Source organism: Magnolia sinica, chromosome 8 (genome assembly GCF_029962835.1).
Source record: "Magnolia sinica isolate HGM2019 chromosome 8, MsV1, whole genome shotgun sequence".
In the NCBI taxonomy this organism is placed as follows: Eukaryota; Viridiplantae; Streptophyta; class Magnoliopsida; order Magnoliales; family Magnoliaceae; genus Magnolia; species Magnolia sinica.
In genome coordinates, this window is record NC_080580.1 from 9,204,697 (window position 1) to 9,224,151 (window position 19,455).

The 19,455-nt window shown below is 39.7% G+C and overlaps 1 protein-coding gene across 1 annotated transcript; it reads left to right on the top strand.

Moving 5' to 3' along the window:
* The first annotated feature begins 76 nt into the window (after nucleotides 1-76).
* LOC131252803 (uncharacterized) lies at nucleotides 77-11,653 on the top strand. Its single transcript, XM_058253521.1, has 3 exons — nucleotides 77-239; nucleotides 10,868-11,024; nucleotides 11,388-11,653. The coding sequence occupies exons 2-3, from the start codon at nucleotides 10,869-10,871 to the stop codon at nucleotides 11,433-11,435; spliced, it is 204 nt and encodes a 67-aa protein (XP_058109504.1). The 5' UTR covers nucleotides 77-239; nucleotide 10,868; the 3' UTR covers nucleotides 11,436-11,653.
* The last annotated feature ends 7,802 nt before the right edge of the window (nucleotides 11,654-19,455 follow it).

Consider the following 19,455-nt stretch of genomic DNA (forward strand, 5'->3'; position numbering starts at 1 on the left):
GTCAGTTAGAAAATTATTAACGGTTCAAATAATTGGATCATCTCAGTATGTGGGCTCCAGTGGGTGAGCGACACACACTGGTTTCTATGTCGCGACGGAGGGAAAGATGTATTTCCTTCTTCCCGATTGCTCTCCCCCAGTTTCCTCCCATTCGCTGTATTGTTCTCCTTGCATTTATACGAAGTTCTCAAACTCCTTGCATTTGTAGCCGTTCGTTTCACATCCCAGCAAAAATCAAGGTATTTTTTCTGATTTTCTTTTTTTCGTTTTTGTTTTCTCGTTGGATGATTCTTCTTTGGATCGCAAACGGATGAGATTCAGTCTGCTCTAATTTAAATTTTTTCTTCACTGTGAAATCAGCTTCTAGGGTTTATTCGGAGACGATCTTATGATCATCGACCCGTGGATAAGCCACCATACGCTGGTTTTCAGCTTGTACAAGTGGGGCCCATGGTTCTGTGATCGAGATCCATTCTGTAGTCTTCACCTTGGATTGACTATTGCCCAAATATCTCCCAGATATGGAAGATCCTGGCCACCAGTCGTGGGACTATTTTCCGTTGAATGTGGACCGTTGCTTTACTGGGTCGTACTATCATGTAGGTCATTTTTTTTGGGGCCAGTCCATCCAAGACGGGTTGCATCAGATGAACAATCTGGATCGCTGAACTGTGGGCCCCACGGCCACCCGCTTGTACGCAGCGAGAGCCTTGGCACACCATGCATGTCCTGGGGTTGAGGATCCTCAATTCCTCTTTTTTTTTTTCCAGACATGATGTTTGCTGAATTTTCATATTAGAAAAATGCTTCGATTCTTTCATTTTTTTGAAATGCTTATACGCTGCTGTTTTGTGATATGACTTTGAAATGGAGATAATGCATGAGCAATAATACTCATCAAACCCTAATCTTAAATACTGTTAGAGTTGATTGGTTTCATCTCCTTTTGAGGCTATTTATATACTTATAAAACCCTAGTTTTGACCAACCTGGAAACACGACTCATCATTATAACCTCATTCCAGCTGTTGGGCTCGGCTTTACAAATCGGTTTTTCGCCAATAATTCGTATCTAAGCCTGTATCCTTGTTATGTGTGTGAACAGGCCAGGCCAATGTTCGTGAGCTACATACTCCGGCCCAGACCTACTTCATTTCGCTATCTTATTATTTAGGACCAGGCCCAGCCTGGCTTGCTAGTCAAGTACTCATGCCACATCATCATCATCATCATCATCTAAGCCTTATCCTAACTAATTGGGTTCGGCTACACAAATCCTGTTCCATCATTACTAGCTTGAAATTTTAAATTGTCGGGAGTCATGTGTAAAAGCTGTGTCTAGAGCTTGCCACTAGCTGCCAACCTGATGCAACAGAGGTTTAAAGTATTGTCTGAAACTGGCACATATTGCCCGATATTTGCCGGTGTTGTGCATGAACGATACAGGTATATCAGCCCTGTGTTGGCTTGAAATAGTCGGATACGGGGTGATAAGTAATGTAACTTTCCTTTATCTGAGCATGTGACTGGGTTTGGAGCTGTCCTCTCAAGCCTTTATGCTTTCTTAAGCCTATGCCTGACCCTATTGGTTACACGATCTCAAAACCCATGTCCAGGTCGAACATGTGGGGGGCGTTTTTCCTCAACCAAAATCCATCCTAAAGGATCTAGGCTGGGGACGGGTTGGCCTGGCTCATTTTGCACCCGTAATCCTTGGGAATTCTCCTCACCTACCTTTTTGAGTCCTTCAACCTGAATAAAAGTTCCATGGCTTTTTGGGGCCTTCCTCTCATGTTTTACTGTCACCCATGGGCCATGGGTGACACGGTATGAAATGGAAATTGAGTTCGAATAGAAGAAGATTGAATCTGAAACTTCCGTAGCAGATTCGAGCGGAAAATCAATTTGAATGTCTCAATTCTCCTTGCAATGAAGGAAGATACAGAGTTGTTGAATGAGGCTTCAGTGGTTTTAGGGCATCATAAAGTATAGAACTAGGGCTGGGCATCATGCCACTAGTTTTTGGGAATATCACACCCACAATCTTCACTGATTGCAATTTAAAAGAGGATAAAAGGTCCTTGAAAAATCATGTCTTATACCATACGTATGATGTAGCATATAGCCCACTCACCATCTATTTTCCTACTTTAATCGAAACACCAGTTGTCTTTACCTTTCTAAACAAATTTCTAAATTGGGAAAAAAAGAAAACTTCTACTAAAAACTGAAACAAGAGAAGAAACTAACTTGCTGACCATCAGATTTGCATTTGTATTTCCTATTCACCAGCTTTGCTGGGATTTGCTTATGCAGAGCCAACCATTGGATTGGCTTGCCCGTCATTGGAGCCAAATCAACATACATTGTTGACTCTTCTACCTTCTCACAAGGCCAAATCTTCTCAATATCTTCCATCTCCCATATTAATCTTCGAATCGTTGTTGGGAAGTGATCAGCATGTCCTCAATTTTAATGCACTCATCAAAACATGTCGATCTTCTTCTTCTTCTTCTTCTTTGGTAATTAATGCCAATAATAAAGAGGGAGGAAAATAACCTCGCAACAAATAGGTATAAACTAGAACAACAAGAATCAACAAAAGCTAGTGAAAAGGATGCAAAATCCTTAAGCACCAAGGCCCATGAAATAACATCCAATTTTTCCCTCTTCAACACCATATCAGGGCAACGGCAATGATTACAAAAGTGTCTTGCATTTTGCTGAAGTCTAATTAACCATAATCTGCTAGAAGCAATAATCACCCCATCACTTACCCTTTGTAGCCAATCCCTCCCCCATGCCATGCAATTAATTTTATTTAAAAAAAAAAAAAACCGATGGAGCCTGACATAACCCAATTGTATTGGAAAAGATAAAAAAATTGATTCCAAATCACTTTAGCATATAGAGCGTATGGCTAGATGGCTCACCAGCTCCACATCACTAAGACACGGAATGTATACATCGGGATTATCATATTTCTTTTCTGCAAGTTGTCCACTATGACCACCGTCGTCTTACCCACCAACCAAACAAATGCTATGACACTTGAAGGGCCTCTGTGATACCAAAAGCTCCACTGTTGGATCTTTCGACTCCCTTACATTTGGCATCATGGCCACCTTGCGGGACTGAGAAATTCCTAGACTTCTCCCATTTCCAAACCCATGGATCTAGGGAAGAAGGATATGGCAACTAACTTTTGAAGGATTTCCAACAGCCTGATCATGTCCTCCGCTTCGTCATTTGAGAGGTTTCTTGGACAAGGAGGCATCTGGACCACTTGGTCATTGGACACCTTAAACCAATTTGAAACAAGGATCTCCTGACATGAATACCATCTCCTACTGAAAAAGCAAACCCCTTATGGTTCACAAAGGAATCATGTATGCATAGACCGTGGAAATTTGCTTGTACATCTTTAAAACATGCTTCAAGATTTTCTTTTCATGTTCCAACTTTGAAACAGCTAGTCTGCACAAGAGTTTGGTAGCCCCATGCATGCCTTTATGAAATGCCTGTGCCAACCTGGCATGTAATGCAGACATATATACCTTATCGCATTCAATATGGTGATACACTTCCAATAATACCTCTATGGATGTGTGGTTAATGTGGAGTTCCAAGGCCCCACACATCTAATGCCGACACACTTCCCTATGTCCAAGTTACATGGCTTCCCTTTTGTTATCATAGTTTAAAAACCTGAAACTTGACTCGATATCCAGCCGGGTCGGGTTGACTCAAAGACTCGATTCAACTTGACTCGACTCGCTATCCAATTGGGTAGGGTTGACTTGAAGACTCAATTCGACCTAACTTGACTCGATATGCAATTGGGTTGGGTTGACTTGAAGACTCGATTTGACTTTACTCAACTCGATTTCCAGCTGGCTCGGTTGACTCAAAGACTTGATTCGACTTGACTTAACTCGATATGCAGTCGAGTCGGATTTGACTCGAAGGCTCGATTCAACTTGACTCAATATATAATAATGGGAGGTTTTCTCACAATATATACCCATCGTACCATGGGACCCCCAAAATACACCTTTAAAAAAACTTACTTTTCTACACTTGTATGTGCTTTTTTGGGGTTATATATATATATATATATATATATATATATATATTAGGGACGAAAATGCCCTTACCTGGAAATCCTTAAAAGTATTTTTCAGGATTATAGTTGTGCTCATCCCCAATATCCTGTCTTTGAAAACCTCCAAAATCCTTTGCCCTTGATCATCGACGACCCCTCCAACCATATCCTCTTCGGAAAACCTCCATAATCACCAGAAATCTCGTCCTCTGTGGCAATCTTACTGCCAAATTGAAGTATCTTGCAAGCTTCGTGGGGGTATTCGAAGGGTTTTTAGTTGTGTATTCATCTTCATTTGTTAACCTTATTTAATATTGCTTTTAATTGGTGTCCAATTTGAAGGGTGTCTATTTTAAAACAAGCACATGGATTGCGTAACCCATGGTGCAGAAATTAGTACAAATTTGCCAGTGTGAACAATACAAATTCACAATCGATGACAATACAAATTCATGATCGCAAACAGTACAAAAAATAGGTCATGAACTTTAGAAAAATAGAGATTGAGGATAGTACAAAATCACAATTGCATACGTGAAAAAATAGATAGAGGACTATACAAATTCGCGATCGTGAACAATACATAAAATAGATTGCGAACCTGAAGAAATAAGTCAAGGGAGACACAAAATAGCAATCGTGAGATCAAGGTTAGTACAAATTTGCGATTGAAAACATAAAAAATTAAATTGAGGACAATACAAATCCGCAATCAAAACTTGAAAACAGATGGAGCACAATACAAATTCGTGACTGCAAATAGTACACAATCGCGATCGCAAACCGTGCAAATTCGTGTCGTGAACTATTCAGATTCATAATCATGAACAGTACGAATTTGCAAACCTGAACTGGAAAAAAGCGATCAAGGAGAATATAAATTCACGATCGCAACACCCATTGCTTTACTATTGATGCATAAATATACCCCTCTTGTGTAGGTAATTTTTTTAAAAGGTAATATGGGCTCTAACCCATTTTTTGCAGGTAATATGACCATATTTGCAGTTAATGGCTCCAAAATCAATCTTATGCTTTTATAATGGGGAGTGGGTATACAAAAATTAAAATTTCTCGTATAAGGGTGGGGCTTCAAAATGTATTATTTTGAGCAATGAAATTACATATCTGGAGCTCGTAACTAAAATGCGCAAGATTACAAAGACAACACCAGGGGAATATGATATTAGAATCAATGTCAATTATGCTTGCATCTCATGCCAATCACTCCCTCCAACCGATATCATAGACGATGAAGATATGTTGGTGTTCTTCCTAGTACACAGAGCACCCACAACTTTGCATACCATTGTTTATAGAGAAAGTGAGGTATATAGCTGTTATCTAAGAGAGCACTCCTAATGATGATGCTAGATTTGGCTACCATGGAGAGGAGCGTGACGACAACGACAAAGACGTTGATGGTAGATTTGGCTTCCATGAGGAGGAGCATGACGAACATGCCAGTGAAGATGGTAATCTATCAAATGAACATGCCCTAACATTGGATACTGATCTGGGGTTGGGATGTGCCAACGCCACCTCACCTATACAAAAGTGAGAAACCGGATCCCTATATGATTGCATCAACGGTCCCACAAATTAATGTCATTTATCTCATAGTGACTTTACTATTCTCATGTAGGGTAACCTCTCCACTAAGACATACTCCACCGCTTGAGCTGTCTGTGCCATCTAAATGCCCGACGAATGAAGAATATGCAGGTTTAGATGATGATGCAAATGCCAATGTGGATCTATTAGGACATCCAAATAGAGTGGATGACACTAATGAAATAGGCACCGGACAAATGTTTGAGGATAAGAGCCGGCTACGGATTCTTCTAAGCAAGTATGCAATGCGAAACCATTTCCAATACAAGGTCTTGTTTTCATGCAATTGGAGGTACGCTGTTAAGTGTCTTGATGAAAATTGCGGTTGGAGGGTCCACGCGGCGAGAGTGAACAAAGATGGGGTTTTCAAAATAAAAACATATAGGCCTGAACACACATGTAGCATGCCTTATGATGGAAGAGGTCATCGCCAAGCAACCGGTAAGTTAATTAGCGAGATTGTTGTTAGCCGTGTCTAGGCGCGTCTAAGATGTAGGCCAAAAGAGATTATGCACGAAATGTGGGATAAATGTGGAATTGAGGTCAGCTACAAGAAAGCAAGGATGGGTATGGAGATTGCATTAAAACAGGTAATGGGATCTTACGGAGTTTATATTACGAAGAAAGAATGGATGGGTAGGGAGGGCAGGAGTCCTTTGTTGTTGTGCAAATCCCTTCCCTCATATACTGGTACCCCACAGTCCCCTAAGGGGTACTTATAAAATTTTCCTAAAGAATCAACTAACTCAATGAAGTCTAGATTACATATTTTGTGTGTTTGTTCTTATGAGAATGTATTCTACACATGAGTAATGCCACCTATTTGTCTGGCTTGTCAAGGGACTGAAAGCATCTAATATATGTTTCTTTGGACCCTTGCATAAAATATTTATCCTTAATCCTATTTCATATCTTTTGCCAAGACTAGGGCTGATAAGGGGTCCTATCCTAAGGCCCATTCTCAGGGCGAAGTCCATCTCCGTAGCCTAAAAAAGGGTCCCCTACTGGGGTGTTTGATTTTCTATTTACTAGTGTAAATATAGGTAAATAAATAATCATTATTTACATTTTGAAATACAGCCAGTTGCCTGTATACATTGACATTCGATTTGACTTGACACTAATACCAAGAAGGAACTTCTAAAATCTGTGGGGCCCACCGTGATGTACGTGTTTGATCCACATCATCCATCCATTTTAACAACTCATTTTATGGCACGAACCCAAAATTGAGGTAGATCCAAAGCTCAAGTGGACCACAACACAAGAAACATGGGGGTTACGCGTCTACCATTGAAAGCATCTTGCGGGCCACAAAAGTTTTGGATCAAGCTGATATTTGTGTTTTCCCTTGACAGATATCTGTGTGACCATACAAACAGGTTGGATGACAAATACACATCAGTGTGGGACCTGTAGATGGTTTCACCTTTCAATGGTGGACGTCATTATCCCCCTTGTTTCCTGCAGTGTGGTCCACTTTAGCTTATAATCTGCCTCATTTTTTGGCTCATGCCCTAAAATGATCTGGTAAAATGGATGGACGGCGTGGAGTAGGCACATACATCATGGTGTGACCTGCAGATTTCACTCATTCTCATCGGTTTTTCAAAAGGCAATTTTGAAAATCAATGCATAAATACCTTTATAATTCACTCTCTTCCAAACAACAACATGAGGTCAAAATAGAAAAAACAAACACCCCTTGGATGTCAATTTGGAGGTTATCAATGTGCCTTTGGAGAAGGTGGTGGGTAAGTTATCTTTCAAAAAAAAAAAGAAAAAAAAGGTGGTGGATAAGTTGAGAGAGAAATTTAAAATTGGAAGGAAGATTTAACAAATACCCAAAACAGGATTTCACAAACATTCTTTTCCTAGGTTCCCATTTATCAAAATTTGTCTTCAGAAGCTTAACAAACTGAAGAGAACACTTCGCTGATGGTTGGATGGGCATGTACTCCACAATGGGAGCAACCTCACCCTGCTTCATTGGTTCTCTCTCCCATTACTGCAATACATGGTAGTGAAATTATTAACGAAAAATAATAAATAAATAACAGAAAAAAAAACAAGTATTGTTCGCGATCGCGAATTTGTTTTGTTTGCAATCATGAATTTGTACTATGAGGAATAATGAATTTGTACTGTTCGCATTCGTGAATTTGTATATTGTGCTCAATTTATTTTTCAGTCCGCGATCACGAATTTGTACTGTTTGCAAACCGTAAACCTCCAACCCTCAACAATGTAAAAATCACAGGTGCACAAGTAATGTTTTCAGTTGATAGCGAATATTTCTCGGTTAGGGTTTATTCTCGATTCAAGGTCTAGGTTTTAGGTGTTTTCCATTTTTTACAACATTCCTGCATTTAACTTTCAAACATACAACGCAACACACTCTCGCTCTCTCTCTCTCTCTCTCTCTCTCTCTCTCTCTCTCTCACACACACACACACACACACACACACACACACACACACCAAAAAAAAAAATTAAAAAATATCTTCAAACCTACAACATTGTAACAAAAATAAAAAACTTTGTTCTCACTTGATTATGCGTACTTTCTTCCACTGAACGAAACTCTTCAGAGAGAGTGGTTGAAACACAGGAGAGTTTGCCGGAGAGTAGTAGTAAAAGAAGGAAAGTACTTCCGGAGAGAGCTGTCGGAACATAGGAGAGCTTGTCAAAGAGTAGTTGAAAGAAGGAAGTTTTCCAGAGAGGGTAGACTGAACAGAGAGGAGAGTATCATGGAAGATGTCATTTTCCTTCCCAAAAGGTGTGAAATGTGTTTTGCATTTGAAAACATTTCAGATGCAGATCGTGTAGTGAGGCACTCACCACCCTTTACCGTGATGTGAAGACTCTGTGGGGCCACCATGATGTTTGTGTCTTATACACACCGTCCATTAGTTTTGCTAGCTAATTTTTGGGCATAAGCCTAAAATTGAAGCATATCCAAAGCTCAAGTGGACCACACCACAAGAAACAGTGAGAATTGAATGTCTACCGTTGAAAACTTCCTGGGGGCCGCAGAAGTTTTGGATCAAGCTGATGTTTATGTTTTCCCTTCATACAGGTCTGTGTGACCTTATGAACATGTTGGATGACAAGTAAATATCACTGTGGGCCTTAGGAAGGTTTCAATGGTGGATGTTATTATCCCCACTGTTTCCTGTGGTCTGGTCCACTTGAGCTTTGGATATGCTTCAATTTTGGGCTCATGCCCTAAAATGAGTTGGAAAAATGGATGGACGGCATGCATAAGACAACTACATGAAGGTGGGCCCCAGAGAGTTTACTCAACATGCTATAGTGTGTTGAGTTACTCAGCACGCAATCCATGTCCAAACGTTTCAAGTCTCGATGCAGGGGCATTTTCATCCCAAATTTTTTTTTAAAAAAAAAAAACCCAAAAAAAGTGCAAATACAGAAAAGTAAGTTTTTAAAAAGGGTTGTATTTTGGGGGTCCCATGGTATGGTCAGTGTATATAGGGAAAAACTCTATAATAATTAAACTAGGATTTAATTAAGCTAATAATAGACACCTAAAATAGTATGAAGATATAATATAAATATGCAGTTTAACATACAGATCCTGTCCGTAGTCAGCTGGTAGATGTTGTTTCCAGCTTAATTGAGGTCATGAGTTTGAATCACACCACCTGCACTTCGAGTCTACTGAGTAGGCAATGAATCGATGAGCCAAGCTAAGTCTGAATCGAGTCAGATTTCTCTGCAAGTTTCACAGTGACCTGGCTCGATTTCTGGCCGATTCAAGTTGACATGGCCTAGTTTTAAGTCGAGCCACCAATTTTTAGAATTATGGTTGTTATCGGTGGCATGGAATAAAAGGATTTGCAATATCATGGTGGTCAAAGCTGTAGCTTTTCTTTTTCATATATAGATTCTTGATTGTAGTCTGGATAAGGGCAATATAATGGTGGTCAAAGCTGCACCTTCTCTTTTTTCACAGATGGATTCTTGATTGTAGTCTGGATAAGGGCAATGAGACATGATTTTTCTCAATTGTGCATGTGTTTCAAGCACTAAAATTTGGCAGAGGTTGGTTCCTCTGCAAGTACTCATATAATAAGCTACAGGTTATTCACCCATCTTTAAAAGTTGTCCACCTCCCAATCCATATGAATATTCACCTTATACACTACTGCTTGTGTGGGCACCACCATGTTGTTTATATGCCATCCAACCCATGCATTGAGTCCCACCAAAATGATCGGATGCCTCAAAATTAGGCCTATCCAATCACTAGGTGGGCCTCACCCATTAGAAAATAATAGACTACCTCCCAAAAACCTCCAACTTCATGTGGTGGCCCACATGATGGTTGAGTCAGCCTGATTTTTGGGGCATCCAACTTTCATGGTGGTGCGACTATGTTGGACAGATTGGATGCCAGACCCACACTGCTCTGGGCCCATGCACAACCCTTGTAGAATAACCTCCTCTAGAAATGATACTATTTATTAACTGTAACTGCAATGATGGGAAGACACTTGTGCTTGCTGGGTCCCGTTCTGACATCAGTTATGGAGCCCATACTCTTCTAGCTGATTTAGTCCATTTCTCATAATGCCCTGAAGGTTCTATTTCTTCCATCCATGCATGTTGTTGTTAGATCTGAATGCTGGCTTGTATGGGGGCCCACGCTCTCACTATGTAAAGTGAACCCTGATTTTTAGTCATAAAAAAGGTTATGCAAGGCATCCCCTTGAATGAAAATTGCCGCGGACTCCTTTTAAATCTCCATTGATTATTTTGACAGTTGCTCTTATTAAACTCTAAAACCAAGAAGTCGGTTGCACCTTCCTTTTAGATTGAGCATGTTCATGTAGTCAATGGATCGAAAAATTTCCGTAACTTCCATCAATGTACGGGCACCTCACCCATGCTATTCTTCCGACCACTGGCAATCAGACTGTCACTGAGTATAAAAAGGTGTCCATGTTTGGATGTGTGTGTCCTATCACTTCTATAAACCAATCAATTTGTACATGCACACCTTTTTACCAATGCTCAAGCGAGATTGGCAATTTCCCCCCCAATTTCCAAAAAAGAAAAGAAAAAAGATTAGCGTTTTTTTTTCAAGTTATGAACTTAGTTTTATTTTTCTCCTCCACGGTGCAGAATGACAGAATCACCATTTGTGCCAAGAGAGAGGCTTCTGAAGAAGCAGCAGCTCTTCCAGAGCATTCACAAGCACACGTACCTGAAAGGGCCATTTGACAAGATCACCTCAGTTGCCATTCCCCTTGCATTGGCGGCTACCACTGGGTTCATGATAGTGAGTTTTTTTTTTTCCCTATAAGAAAACTGAATCTTCCATCTTTCCTAAGGTGTGTTTGGACACACATCTGAACTGAATTGCCAATTCAGTTAGAGGAAGTGACCAAGTTGCCATCAAGTCACAGCTACTTTTAATTTCCAGTCCAACTTGGATGTAATGCAGTTGCAATTTGGAGCCTAATCTTGCAATATGATTGCTTCGAGGGGTAATTACAATTTAGTCAACTCGGAGTATTGAACTAATGATTGCAATTTGGTCATTTCACGGTATTGAACTGATAATTGGGATTCAGTTCAATATTGCATCCAAACACGGCCTTAATACTGTCTTCTACATACCCTAACCACATTTTTTATCCAGGCGCGTGGAATCTACAACATGTCTCATGGGATTGGGAAGAAGGAATGAGAGGGGCGTTCTACTCAAATGATGAAGAATGGGTTTGAATTTGGATGACATTTTTTCTTTTTTCCCTGTAGTTCTAATAATGGTGTGGCGTCAAATCTCGAATTCTGTTGGATTTAGATGCAATCATTCCTTCTCCCCCTTCTTGTCAAGATTATTTTGTGTATCCTTCATGGATTGCAGACATATTGAAATCACATTGCTTCTTTAGCTTTCTTCTCGGCCATGCCATCACTAATGTGCGGATTTTGCAAGTTCATTAGGTGAGTACCATCATGATGGGCCATAGCCTAGATAGCATACTGATAAAATCGTCCTAATCATCTAACTGTTGTCCTTTGTGGGATGGGCTCCACCATAGTGAGGTCCACTGGATAAGTTGTCCTGACCATTGCAGGTAGGTGCGCTATTTACAGTTTATATGTGGCTGGCATGTCATACAATTTATTAGACTGGACCAGTGTAACATGACAGCAACAAAAATTTCATATTAATTAAAAGGCCTTTTTTCAAGAACCCACATGCTTATTATGTGGACGATTATCATGTTGACTGGATGAATTTTCAAGTTTTCTTATTGAACTCATCAAAAAAGAGTAAGAACAAAATAGGTTCTTACCCCTCATTATCATTGTATTGGAACCGGTCCTTGTGGGGCCCACACATTTGTTGTTGCCACGAAAGATCTCTCTTTTCTCCAACTTCTTTATTTTTGTTTTGTTTTGTTCTTTGTTTTGTTTTTATTTTCTTTGCACCTTGGAATTTTCAGGTGGTTGAAATGTTAGATAGCCTGTGTAGGTTTGCCATGCTCATGGCATTGGCATGGATAACTGAAAATATTATGTTTTCCAGCACAGTTCACCAGTGGATTTGCCAAATGGGTCTGTTTGGATAGCAAGTAGAAAATCTCATTTCTAATTCAACAACAGTCAACTTTGTATTTTTTACAAATTGCATATAAGGCTGATGATTATTACGTGTGATCCAGGATTTTCTTTGCAATTTAAACAACTGAGAACGATTGTTGTCCAGTGGACTCCGCAAATCCAAGTAGGCTCAAATTTTTATTTATTTTATTTTATTTTTAAAATTTTTTTGTTTTGAGTAGAGAACTACAAGGCTTTTGGTTTTTCCAAAATGAAAATAGTGATCCAAGTAATGATGCAAAAAGCCTTTTAAAAAACTGCAAATTTTACTATAGTAAGTTTTAGCTTCAAACTTAAATTTGATCAATAAGGGGTGTTTTTCATAAAATCGGTTAAAGGCTACCAACTATAGCCCTATAGAGCTTTGTCAAAACCTTTCCAACTATATATAATGAGAATAAAGAAGTTTAAACCCATGGTGGGCTCTAAGGCTTGTTTTTCAGCCGAGGGTCGAACTTTCTGACCCTCCTTTCGAGCCAGATCCAGAATGTCCATCACGGAGATGACGGACCAAAAAAGGCGTGATTTTGATTGGCTGGAAGCAGCATAATAGAACGGTATGTGCTTCTCAGCCTGTGAAAATAATAATAATAATAATAATAATAACTACTCTCCAGTGTGACGCACCTGAATCATGGATTAGGCTGAATTTTTGGCATGGGACTAAATTCATGGGATGCATCTGATGGTTGGACGGATGCGAGAAACACGTCATGGTGGATCCCACACAAAGCCGACAGCATGAATGCCTTCTCTCTCTGTGTGGATAGATATAATCTTGCAGTTTGCTACTTCACTTACCGTAGGATGTTAGTACTGCTTGTTAGATTGAAAATCCTTTTGATCAGCAAGAAAATGCTGCGATGGCAGTTAGCATTATCATACACAGTCTGCTTTCTTCTTCAATTGCGTCATTAGACAGAAATCTAGTTCGATCCCATATCAGTTCAATGCTTGGAGGCGTTGATCCGATCGTCATCCATGATTGACGGCTTGAAAACCATCCAACTTCTTACACCGTCTCAGTACAAAGACCTGCTGGAGTTTACTCGCCAACCAAGCATGTGTGTACAACACATTCAAAATCAACAACCCGGCAAATAACCTACTATCTTTCAAATGTTTTCTGGCCCATCTGAAACCGCAGAGAGAGAGAGGGAGAGAGAGGGAGAGAGAGATTCCAACGGTTGGTGGATCGGTGGTAGCGCCATCTGCCAAGGGATCCCAACTACATCAGTTGATGTTTCGCGGTAATATTCAAAGCCTTTTACTATTTTTGTAAATTAATTAGTTCAGACTAATAAATTGATTCTAGCTGGAAATCTTCTTTTGGAAATTATTATTATTATTATTATTTTAGTTCTTTTTCTTTTTTGGTTTTTCCTCTCTCTCTCTCTCTCTCTCTCTCTCTCTCTCTCATTTACAAGAAAGCTGCAGCTTTTCTTTCTTTTTTCCTACATAGATTCGTGATTGTAGCATGGATGGAGCGGATTAGGTGAGGGTGCGGTTCGGGTGGATACCTAAGGATGTTACAAAAAAAAAAAAATGTTGATTTTTATATAAAATATATATTTTAAAATAAATATGATATAATATATAAAGTGTTTGAAAAACACATTTTGGGAGGTTTTTAAGAATATTCTCACATAGGAAAGGGAAGAGAAGAAAAAGTGGTTTAAATGAAAAAAGTGGAGTGTTATAATATTTACTTACCTAGTCAAGGACTATAGACCTTGCGTGTTTCCAGTGCGTAGCACTTGGGCACGGGTTTGGTCTCGGTCACGGGTTCGGTGCGAGGGCATGGGCATGTGAGGCAGTGTGGCTGTAGAGGCGCTAGTGGCGCACTTCGCATGTCCACATCATGTCGCAGAGGGTCGCTCCTTCTCGACCTTGAGCGAACCGAAGCGAGACGTGTGCGAGTCGCGGTGCGACTAAGTGGCTAAGGCAGATAGATGACTGGACGAAAATCTAGAGGACTGAATGAGAGTTCCTCTGAATATATAGAGGCTGGAAATATAACTATTGCACAAATGTGTAACAACTATGGACTTGATTGCAGGAGTTATGAAGAAACTGCTGCATGGCTAGCCCAACAGCTAGAAAATGGATAGCTGCTGTCTCACAACAGTCAGCATGCACCAGATTAATGGCCACGCACAACAGTCAGAAAACAGCCATAAAACGGCTAGTTTTTTCCAACAACTACAAAATGGTCATTAGATTTAATTCCCTAGACCATAACCCCCAGCCACCATAGCCTATAAAAGGAGGGCTTGGATGGGTTTTTAAACCATCTCACAACCCAATCCAGCACTACCATACTAATTGAGACAGCTCACTACTCCTCTCTCTATATTCTAGTAATTCTAGCAAGAAAGCAACGGTTAAACCTTTGCAAGAAGAACAGACCAACGGTGTGGTCTAGAATGGTTCAACTAAACCAGTGGCTGAAAACTTGACCAGTAAAATAGTCTAAATCACAATTTTCTTTTTCTTTTTTTTATTCTTTTTTTTTTTCTTCTAGGATTTTTTCTTTATTGTATTTTTGTCAGTCTAAGTGTAATAGAGTTCCAATAGGTGGGCCTTCGTGTTTGCTGAACGCAGACCCACACTAGGCTCATCGTATCCTAGAAGTACTTTATCTGTAACCTATCAGCATACTCAATTCACTTGAGCAGGGGCAAATAACGCTTTAAGGACAGCGTTTCAAATGTGCTTCAGCCTGTCCATATTTCAGATTTATTTGTAATTTCGATTTCCACGTTATACAGAAATTATATTAATCATTATAACATCCAACAAAGGATAAGCCCACTTTGATGTATGTGCCTTACGTCCATCCATTTTTGTAGCATATTTTAGGGTATGGTTCCAAAAATGAAGCAGATCCAAATTTTAGGTGGACCAAACCACAGGGAATAGTCATGAATGAATCCCCACTGTTAAAAACTTCATGCGGCTACCAGAATGCTTATTTGCCATCCAATCTGTTGATAAGGTCACAAAGATATGAATGAAGAGACCACACAAATATCAACTTTCTCCAAAACTTTTGTGGACCATTAATGTTCAATCACCACTGTTTCCTAGAATATGGAAAAACGGATGGACGGGGTGGATACAGAATACACACATAAGGTGGGCCCCACGGTAAGGGCTGCACCATCTTAGGTGAGACCCCTAATCCGTCTGGAAAAGGGGAGCGGATTGCCTGTGACCTCGTTAACTGAAATATCTCTGTGCCCGGAGCTGTGTGGGGGCTATTAGAGATGTTCTTGACAAATCCACTCCGTCTATCTGTTTTGAAAGACCACAATGGTACAGTATTCTAAAAATCAGGAAGATCGAAACTCATGTAGGCCACACCACACGAAAACGTGGGGATTGAACGCCTGGCAGTGACGTAAGTTTTATATCAGGATGATATTTGTTCCTACAGTTCATCTGAGTGTTAATAATTCTCTGAACGGTTTTGATGGAATATAAACATCATGTTCAGCTTTAGGAAGGTTTAAATGGTGGACGTTGTGTTTCTACTGTTTTGTTGTTGTGGCCCACCTGAGTTTTGGATCTTCCATATTTTTAGAATCCCGTCCTATTGAGATCTTTCAAAACAGATGGCTGGAGTGGATTTGTCACAAACATCTATGCGAACCCCAAACAACCCCGGGCATTGAGATATTTCTATGCCCCGGTCACAGGCAATCCGCTCCCGACAGGGGTAGTGAGGCACGATTTTTCTCATTTGCAGAAACTGTGTTTCTATTACTAAAATTTGCCAGAGGTTTTAAAATTGGGAACAGGTGGACTCAACCAAGAGGGTGTGGCCCATACCGTGGGGCCACCTTGATGTATGTATTATGTATCCACGCCATCCATCCGTTTTTAGAGATCATTTTAGGGCACTAATCCAAAAATGAAGAAGATCCACTTATCAAATGGACCACACTATAGGAAACAGTGGTGATTGACCATTAATGGGCCACGAAAGTTTTAGATCAAGCTGATATTTGTTTTTTTATTTTTTTATTTTTTTTTATTCCTCCTTTCATCCATGCTTATGTGACCTTATCAACAGATTGGATGGCAAATGAACACTACTGAAACATTAAGGTGCACCCTGATAAATTTTAAATGGTAGGGTGTTCAATCACCACTGTTTCCTGTGGTTTGGTCCACCTGATAATTGGATATGTTTCCTAAAATGATATGGAAAAATGAATGAACGGCGTGGATATCGAATACATAGATCAAGGTGGGCACCAGAGTAAGGTCCGTACCATCTTGGGTGAGGACAGGGTCTCACCTAATCAGCTGTCTTTAAAATTAGAGGCTGGTTCCACATGAATATTCACCTTTATACACTATTGCTTGCATGGGTACCACCATTTTGTTCATATGCCATCCAACCCATGCATTGAGTCTGCCAAGATTATCAGCCGCCTATTCAATCATTAGGTGGGCCACACCATTACAAAACATGAAAATAATAGACTATCTCTAAAAAAAATCTTTAAATTTACATGGTGGTCTATATGATGGTTGCGGAAGTCTGATTTTTTGGGACATCCAACTTTTACAGTGGTGTGACTATGTTGGGCATGCATGCCATGCATAACTCTTGTATAATAACCTCCACTAAAAAATGATACTATTTATTAGCTGGTATGGTGGGAGGACAGTTGTGCTTGCTGGGTCCCGCCCTGACATCAATTATAAAGCTCATACTCTTCTGGCTGATGCCCCGAAGGTTCTCCATCTTCCATCCATGAAATGTTGCTGTGTAGAGGCCAACCTTGAATTTTAATTTCTAGTACAACATTGGAAGTAATGTACCATATATATTATGGTGGGCCTCACACATCATGAGTGTTTATCAACTGTTATGGGGAAAACCGAACTGACCTGCTTTACCAGACATGTGACCGATCATAAGTGGTGTCTAGGAACTAAACCATCTAAGAATTACAAGGATGAATTCCCTAAGATATAGATGCATTAACTATGAGATGAGCCAACCTCGGAGGATCAACACCTAGCTGAAGCTTAAGGGCAAAGTTCCGCAGTGTGACTGGCCTGTCAAGTCGATTGACTCACCTGTCGAGCCTGACATGAGAAGCAGGATACCTAGATAGAATCCCGCCTTGTGCCAAGAAAAGAGAAATTCCAAGAGATCATAACTGAAAATTACGCTGACCAGATAGAATCAGAGATACTTTTGGAAAGAGACCACTGTTTAAATACGGACCCTCTTAGTATATACCGCGTATCCTATCAAATGTGAGGATTCGACATATTTCGGCAAGATACACTATCCCAGAAGCCGCCTAATCACCCTATAAATACACCCATTGCCATTGAAGGAGGGATATGAAAAAATCCCAACTCAAGTCCAGTTTCTAATATAATCGATTTGCCGTGAAAAGACTCCTTGAATATCTGAGTTGTAGAAGTGAAGATGTGTTTCTTATCATTCAATAAGCATTTTGTATTTCTATGAAATTGGGGCAATATAATCCTTACCTAGGGACAAGCCTATCCAACTTTTAGGCATTAATATACATTTCAGGCATGGATGATTTTCATAAGAAATTCCCAACATATCATAAGATTCTCATTCTTGAAAATCAGCACTTTTCCAAATCCAGAAAATAGACGGGATTCAAGGATTCCTCCTTGGGGCAAATACTTTTAGCATACCTCTTCGGGTTGATCCACACCATACTCTATTTTCGTAAGATGATACACACTAGCTAACAATCCACCCGGCGCTATATTATAAGCACATTGGGAACATACATAATTGTAACCATATACATATGAAATGACAACAATGGAATACCAATCCTTTGGCTTTATTTGTAAAGTCTCTATTCCTTGATAATCGAAGCCCAAAGATCTATGTACTAGCTCATGCTTGACTAGCCGAGCAAGACCCTGCATCTTCTTGATCTCTCCCACATTTTTATAAGTATTTGGCATCAAGATGTTCCCCGGCCACTACAGGTGGACAAGATCAACCATGGTGTTCAATTATGTATTATGCCTTTTTAGTAATAAAGACTTCACCAGTAAAAGATATATATATATATATATATATATATATATATATATATATATATCTTATTGCCATGTTTGCTTGTAAAGCCTTTATAGGTAAATACAACTTGTGATTACCTTTAATCACTTTACAAACTTAAGGATTTTATAAGTATCCAAATGACCCCTTGGTGCTAATAATGGGTTGTTCTCGAATCTCGAATTCTTTGTATTTACATCCAATCTTTCCTTCTCTCCTTTAATTTCAAGATTATTTTGGATTTCTTGTATGGACTGCAGACGTATCGAAATCGCATTGCTGCTTTAGCTTTCCCCTCGGCCAGGTCATCAATAATGTGGGGATTTTCCAAGTACATTAGGTGGGTGCCATCATGGTGAGCCATAGCCCAGATAGTATACTGATAGAATCATCCTAATCATCTGACTGTTGTCTTTAATGGGATGGACTCCACCATAATGAGGCCCACAAAGAAGATTTCATACACCTCCAGCTAGAATCAATTATTATAGTCTAAACTAATTAATTTCCAAAAATAGTGAAAAGCTTTAGAATATTCCAACATAAACATCAACTGCAGTCTTGGAAACTTTCAAAACCCAACAAAAGAACAAAAGCTTAAAAGAACAACATTTATTTCTAAGTTACACAGGTCATAGTATCAACAACACAAATGAAACTACACCCTAGGGCATGAGTCTTGGGCAATAGTTTCTTCAAACACTAAGATCTAACAAATCTTGTCATAGGAAAATTTAAAAAGAAATCTTGGGTAGGAGCATGCTTGAGGATGAGTGAGTGTCTGTCTGCTCAACAAAAAAAGAAATCTTGTGATAGGGTGTGTGTGTGTGTGTGTGTGTGTGTGTGTGTAACTTTATGGAGAAAATATGTTTGCATGCCTCATTTACAGTAAAAAATTAAAAAACAAAACATGGAGCTTTCCGATGACATCACTAAGGCATGTCGCCCATGTCTTAAGGTGCCATGTTTATGTTAGGAAGTGTACATGTTGCCCAAATGTCGGCACGACAAAAACTGA

Coding starts and splice junctions, on each gene's coding strand:
- LOC131252803 (XM_058253521.1), top strand. CDS start 10,869: ATGACAGAATCACCATTTGTGCCAAGAGAGAGGCTTCTGAAGAAGCAG. Junction 11,025..11,387: donor CTACCACTGGGTTCATGATA/GTGAGTTTTTTT, acceptor TTTTTTATCCAG/GCGCGTGGAATCTACAACAT.